The sequence below is a fragment of the Sorex fumeus genome, unplaced genomic scaffold (assembly GCF_029834395.1).
Source record: "Sorex fumeus unplaced genomic scaffold, SorFum_2.1 ptg000098l, whole genome shotgun sequence".
NCBI classification, from domain to species: Eukaryota; Metazoa; Chordata; class Mammalia; order Eulipotyphla; family Soricidae; genus Sorex; species Sorex fumeus.
Genome location: NW_026606155.1, coordinates 50,334,325 through 50,341,487, shown reverse-complemented (window position 1 = coordinate 50,341,487; position 7,163 = coordinate 50,334,325). Strand labels below are relative to the sequence as shown.

Genomic DNA, 7,163 nt, shown 5'->3' with positions numbered 1-7,163 from the left:
CGTACTACACGACCCATCAGCCTTCACGGCAGATTAATTTCCGGGTTAAGTGGTCCGCGCTGGGTACATCACCATGGAAGCGATCGGTTTGGTCACGTGGCGCCCCTGGTTACGCCTGGTGGCAGCTGTGGGGTCTGGGGCTCCGGCGGGGGCCATTTTGCCGTAAGTGGCCGACAGCCGCGATTGGCAGCTGGCTTAGGCCGTGCCTCGTCTTCCTCTGCAGCTCAGGGCTTGGAGAGGAGCAGGAAGGCTGGGCTCCATCGAGCCCTTCGGAGACGATGGTTGCCTCCAGCCTCCGCCAGCCGAAGACCCTCCATGGCGGCTGCGTCCACTGCGCTGCTCCTGCTGCCGCCCCTTCCAGCCCCCTGCACCTACCGCCTCCAGAGCCGCAGTCGTCCTTCCGCCCCAGAGACTGATGCTAGTCGAGGTGGGGGCATCATGAGAGGAGAAAAAAACTACTGCTGCCGCGGAGCTGCAGGAGACCATGGATCCTGTCCCCCGACACCGTTGCCTCTGGCCTCGGCCCTCTTGATGCCCGCCGAGGGGCTCGCTAGTAGTTGGTCTGGGTCGGGAGGTGTTGTCTCCGGGGGGGATGAAGATGAGACTCGGCTCCTGCAGCTCCTGCGGACCGTGCCCGATCCTTCCGAGGCCTTCCAGGCCCTGCAGACGGCTCTGCCGCGGCGGGGCGGCCGCCTGGGCTTCCCCCGGAGGAAGGAAGCCCTGTACCGGGCCCTGGGCCGGGTGCTCGTGGAAGGAGCGAGCGAAGAGAAGCGGCTGTGCTTGCAACTTCTCTCGGACGTTCTCCGGGGGCAGGGCGAGGCCGGCCAGCTGGAAGAAGCCTTTAGCTTAGCCCTCCTGCCCCAGCTCGTGGCGTCCTTGCGGGAAGAGAGTCCCGCCTTGCGCAAAGATGCGCTGCAGATTCTGCACGTGTGTCTGAAGCGCAGTGCGGGCCAGGTGCTGAGAACGCTCATACAGCAGGGGCTGGAGAGCACCGACGCGCGGCTCAGGGCATCCACGGCTCTCGTGTTCCCCCTCCTGCTCGCTCCTGAGGATTTGCTGCTTGGCCTCGATCTCACCGAGGTGATCATATCCCTCGCCCGGAAGCTGGGTTATCAAGAAATCGAGGAAGAATCGGAGACGGCCTTCTCTGCACTCCAGCAAATCGGGGAGCGACTCGGTCACGAGAGGTTCCAGTCCTATATCTCTCGCCTGCCGTCGGCCCTGAGGAGACACTACAATCGCTGCCTCGAGTCCCACTTTGGGAGTCAGGTTCCCTACTATTTGGAACTTGAAGCCTCTGGCTTTGCCGAAGACCCCCTTCCCTGTACAGTGACCCTTTCCAATAGCAATCTTAAATTTGGGATCATCCCGCAGGAGCTGCATTCCAGACTGTTAGATCAGGAAGACTACAAGAACCGGACTCAGGCGGTGGAGGAGCTCAAACAGGTGATCGGCCGCTTTAACCCGACTTCAACCCCTCATTCTAGCCTTGTCGGTTTCATTAGCTTGCTGTATCATTTGTTAGACGATTCTAACTTTAAAGTCGTCCATGGAACGCTTCAGGCCCTTCATGTACTGGTGGTTCGGCTTGGCGAGCAGGTCCAGCAGTTCTTGGGACCCGTAATCGCAGCCTCCGTCAAAGTGCTGGCAGACAACAAATTGGTGATCAAGCAAGAATACATGAAGATCTTCCTCAAGCTCATGAAGGAAGTGGGTCCTCAACAGGTGCTTTGTTTACTGCTGGAACATCTCAAACATAAGCATTCCAGAGTGAGAGAGGAGGTGGTGAATATTTGTATTTGCTCCTTGCTGACCTATCCCAGTGAGGATTTTGACTTGCCCAAACTGTCTTTCGATCTTGCCCCAGCTCTTGTAGATAGCAAACGCAGGGTGCGCCAAGCAGCTCTAGAAGCCTTTGCCGTGTTGGCGTCCTCAATGGGCTCAGGTAAAACCAGCGTCCTTTTCAAAGCTGTGGATACGGTTGAATTGCAGGATAACGGAGATGGAGTGATGAATGCTGTTCAGGCCAGATTGGCTAGGAAAACCCTCCCAAGGTTAACAGAACAGGGATTTGTGGAATATGCAGTCCTCATGCCGTCCTCAGCCCAGGGTAGATCCAGCCATTTGGCGCACGGAGCAGATACGGATTGGCTTTTGGCTGGTAACAGAACTCAAAGTGCACATTGTCATTGTGATCACACGAGGGATAGCATGCAAATTTATGGATCTTACAGCCCAACTATCTGTACCCGAAGAGTATTAAGTGCAGGAAAAGGAAAAAGTAAATTACCGTGGGAAAATGAGCAGCCTGGGGTCATGGGAGAAAACCAGAGCTCCAGTTCCAAGGATATAGACCAGGTATGCATCTTTTTTGATGTCCTTGGGTTGAAACTATGAACAAGTTTATAATGAAAATGTCTCTAGTTACTTTATGGATGAGGTCATTTGAGTATTGTTATTCTCTCTATTTAAATACATTTGAATATTAGTGTATTAAAGGTACCTATCTCATGATTACATGGGATCATTTCTTGGGCATCCTGCTGGATGAACTGTTTGGATAAATTTGAGTTACAATGTGACATAGACAATACCTGAATTTCAGTTTTGACCTGTCTCTTGGGTATATCAGTTATTTCCTTAAGGCGTTGAATGCCTAAATAGGCATGGGGTAAAGGGCTAAGGTAAGGATGATTTGATCAGTTCGAGAAAATGTAGGGAAGATTTTAGACATGGGTAATCACAAATTTGTTAATAGAAAGAAATACAGAGAACACCATGGGAATATTGAAAATAAAACTAGTGATTTCAATAGAAAAGTAAATCTTCCAAGAGATGTGCCATCTTAACAAAGACCCCCAAAGTAGTTTTTTGTTTCATTTTAAAATCCAAGTATACAAATAATTTAAAAGAACTTGCTTTTTCAAGCTTGTGTTCTCTCTTGAATACCTCCCCCCCCCCCCCATATTTTACTGATGAATATCTACATACTTTGTACTTACTAGTTACAGTTTTGTTATTTGTGTTCCATATTTATTGAACATGTTTTTGGGGATGGGGGCATACCTAGCAGTATTCAAGGTATACTCCTGGCTCTGTCCTCAGGGTTCACTCCTTACAGGGCTCAGGGGATGGTTTGTGCTGGGATTCAACCCTGGTTGATCATGAGCAAGGCAAGCTCCCTACACTCTGTACTATCTCTCAGACCCTAAAGGGACTAGGGCTCTTTGTTTTTGTTTAGGGGCCACACCTGGCTGTGCTAGGGGCTTATATCTGGTTTTGTGCTCAAGGATCACTCCTGGAGGGAGTGCATAGAGTGTGGGGGATTGAACCCAGGAGGGCCATGTGCAGGGCCAAGCACCTTACCTGCTGATCTCTTTGGTGAACCATTTAAAAATAGTTGTAAATGTTGATAGCTCATGGCTAAATATATCTGTGTCATCTAAGAATGGCATCATATCTTTATCATAGCTCACATGCCTAAGTTTGTCTCCCCATTCTTGAAATGAGTTTTCAGGACTAACATGGTTAAAATGCCTCATGTTGCGTCTAGCACAAAACGCTTGCCTGTTTCTTTGAAGGTCATCTGTTTCCTCCTAAGTTTTGGCAATTAGGAATAAAGATTTTATAAATGGTTTTGTGTGTGTGCGTGTGATCAGTAGTTTTCAGTTCTTTTGGATAATACTAATGAGGATGATGCCTGGATTGTATATTTGGTTTTATAAGAAATTATTGAGGTTTCTTCCAAAGTGGCCACAGTCACTAATTGCATTGTCAGTTATCTCTGCAATGAATTAGTGTTCTTGTTGCTGTGTGTTCTCACAAGCATTTATTGTGCTCAGAGTTCTGGTTTCAACAGTCTGACAGCTGTGAATTTTAGTTCATTGTCTTAGTATTCAGTTCCCTAATCTGTACATTTTTTTCATGTGCTTGTTTACCATCTGCTTATCTTTGGTGTCTGCTAATGTGTTTTGCTAGATTTTAATCAAGTAACTCTTTTTGTTGAATATGAAGAGTTCTGTATTCATTTTGAATGACAGCTTATAACAGATTTGTCTTTTGCAATTTTTTTCCCCTGGTGTCTTATTGTCCTGCCTTACCAAGAGCTTATTATTATTTAATTTTAGTGATGTGCATCTTAGCAATTCTTTTATGGAGTCTACTTTTATTTGGTATTATGTCTAAAAAGTAGTCACAGAGCTGGAGAGATAGCCAGGAAGGTAAGGCACCTTACATGGGACCAGCCTAGATTTGATCCCCAGCACCCCGTGTGGTCCCCTGAGCCCCACCAGGAGTGATCCCTAAGTACATAAGCCCTGAGATACACTGGGTGTGACCCAGAAAACAAAAACAATTTTTTAAAGGTGTCAGCCATCTAGGTTTACTTTGCTATACCTGCTGATGATCTGGAGGCCTTGTACCAGAGAGCAAACTTGAGTGTGCCCTAACTCATGTACTATTTCCCAGGCTCTAGATTCATTTTATGACATGGATATCTAGTTATTTCAACACCATTTATTTAAAATGCAATCTTTATTGGTTTGTCTTTGTTCCTTTATCAAAGATCAGGTAACTATTTCTGTGGGTCTGTTTTTACAATTCTGTTTGTTTCATTGGCCTGTTAACTTTTTGCCAGTACCTAAATTTCTTTTAGTATCTTAATATCTTGATTTCTGTAGCTTTATAATAAAATCTTAAATTATGTTGTGTCGTTTCTTTAGCTTTGTTCTTTTTCAGTATGGAGTTGGTTATTTCGGGCCATTTCACTTCTCCATTTAAACTTAAGAATCACTTTATTGGTATTTACAAAATAAATTGCTGGGATTTGGGTGAAAATTGGATTGTCTCTTGATGTAAAATTGCATTTTGTCTTGTATTCTAGACAAGAAAAATTGATAACTTGACAGTTTTCAATACTATTCATAGACATGGAAAACTTCATTTACTAGCTTTTCATTGCTGTATTTCAGTAGAGTTTCATAGTTTTTCTCATTAGATCTTTCATATTTTGTTAGATTTGGAGGGAGGAAGTTGGGTGATACATAGTAGTGCTCAAGGACTACTCTGTTCTGAGGATCACTTTTGGAGGTGTTTGGGTGACTGTATAGTTGTTGTTGTTTGGTTTTGATTTTTGGGTCACACCTTGTGACACTCAGGGCTCTACACTCAGGGATAAGTCCTGGTGGTGTTGCGGGCGAGAGATGAGGGGATCTGGAGTGCCAGGGATCAAACCCAGGTCAGTCATGGGCAAGGAAAACATCCTACATGTTATGCTATCTCCCTGACCCTGAGACGATATATTGTGTCAGGAATTAAATCTGGGTTCATATCTTCAAAACAGATGATTTAACAAATCTTGTACTATCTCTCTGTTCTCATCATATTAAGTGTTTCAGTTGGTTATTTCAGGTGTGTTGTGACTTGTATGTTTACCTTGTATCCTGTTACCTTTGTGTAATTGCTTATTAGGTTCATGAGATTTTTGTTGTTGATGATTATTCTTTTGATTTTCTAAGTAGATAGCAGTATAATCTAAAAAAGACACTTTCACATTTCCTTCATTGTGCATCCATTATTTCCCTTTCTTAACTGTTTTCTTTTCCAGTATGATCTCAAGTAGATGTGTGGCAAGTTATTACCTTTGGATTTTAGCAAAAAAAGGTTTGACTTTTTCCATTATTGTGATACTAACTGAAGGTTTTTTATAGATTACTTATGAAGTTGACTAGTTCCCTTTCTGATGTACTGAGAGATTTTTTTTATCATGTATAAAAATTATAAATATTTTTATACATGACTGAAGCGATAGCACAGCAGGTAGGGTGTTTGCCTTGTACTCGGCTGACATGGCCAACTCGAGTTTGATTCCTCTGCCCCTCTCGAAGAGCCTGGCAAGCTACTAAGAGTATCTTGCCCGCACAGCAAAGCCTGGCAAGCTACCCATGACATATTCAATATTCCAAACACAGTAACAAGTCTCACAATGTTACTGAGCCCCCTTGAGCAAATTGATGAACAACGGGAGGACAGTGACAGTGACATGATAAAACATGATTAAAACATGTATAAATATTGTTTTTTGTCAAATACTTTTTCTACAGTCATTGAAAATGTGTTTTTTAAAACCATATTATCATAGATAATGTGTCCCTCAGGTGTTTTTTCTTCTTTGAGAAAGATTTTTCAGTTGTCAAATCTGCCTTTGTAAATTTTGGGGGAAATCCCACTTGGTGGGCCAAGAGATTGCTCTGTGGGCAATTCAACTGGCTGAATATTTTTGATCTGTAGACTGCATGGTTCCCACAAGCATCACTGGGAGTGATCCAGACACAGATCAGGTGTGACTCCTCCCCAAGTCCCAGCAGGTCCCAGGGTCTTATCAGGTATGGCTCAAAATAACAACAACAAAATTACTACTTGATTATGTTTATAGCGTATAATCAATTACAAGTTGTTGAGTTCAGTTTGCTGTTTTAGCTATAATTGACATAACTTCACTTGCTAATATTTTGAAGTTTTTTTTAGCAGTTATGTTTTTGAGATATTGGTCTCCTTCTTTTCTTCTTGATTTCTGTCTCCTGAAAAAGATAAAAGTAAATTGATAAAATTTGTTTGGTGAGTGTTTCATAGACTTCACTAGTGAGGGCTATAGGAATAGAGTATAATGGGTGAGGTGTTTGCCTTGCATGTGGCCAACCCAGGTGTGATCCCTGTCATAGCATATGGACCCCTGAAAACTGCCACGAGTGAACCCCGAACACAGAGCCAGGAATAAGCCCTGAGCACTTCTGGGTGTGGCCCCCAAACCAAAATGAACATCAGTAACTATCTGAGATGATTATTTTAGTAGGTTATTAATTATCGATTCAGATAATTTGGCAGATTGTGTTTTCTGATGAATTGTTCCATTTATTCTAGATCATTAAATTTATGAGCATAAAATTATTTGTGATGTTCCTTGATATTAATATCTATGGGCTCTGTCCTATCTGTAGTGTCCTCACTTTAGTTTTTGATGCTAGTATTTAGGTTTTTTTTTTTTTTGTCCCAATCTCTGCCAACCCCAGAGAGCCTCTAGGGAGATCCCTGAGCATTGAGCCAGGAGTGATCCCTGAGCACTGCTGGGTGTAGACAACAACAAAACAAAATTTTCTTAGACTGTA

At 43.8% G+C, this 7,163-nt stretch overlaps 1 protein-coding gene across 3 annotated transcripts in view; it reads left to right on the top strand.

Moving 5' to 3' along the window:
• Nucleotides 1-103: 103 nt before the first annotated feature.
• Nucleotides 104-7,163, top strand: part of TOGARAM1 (TOG array regulator of axonemal microtubules 1) — a 62,912-nt gene continuing 55,852 nt past the window's right edge. For all 3 annotated transcript variants that reach the window (XM_056133646.1, XM_056133645.1, XM_056133644.1), the window contains exon 1: nt 104-2,358. In XM_056133646.1, the coding sequence (XP_055989621.1) occupies nt 316-2,358 (2,043 nt within the window). In that variant the 5' untranslated portion in view covers nt 104-315. The remainder of the gene's footprint in view (nt 2,359-7,163) is intronic.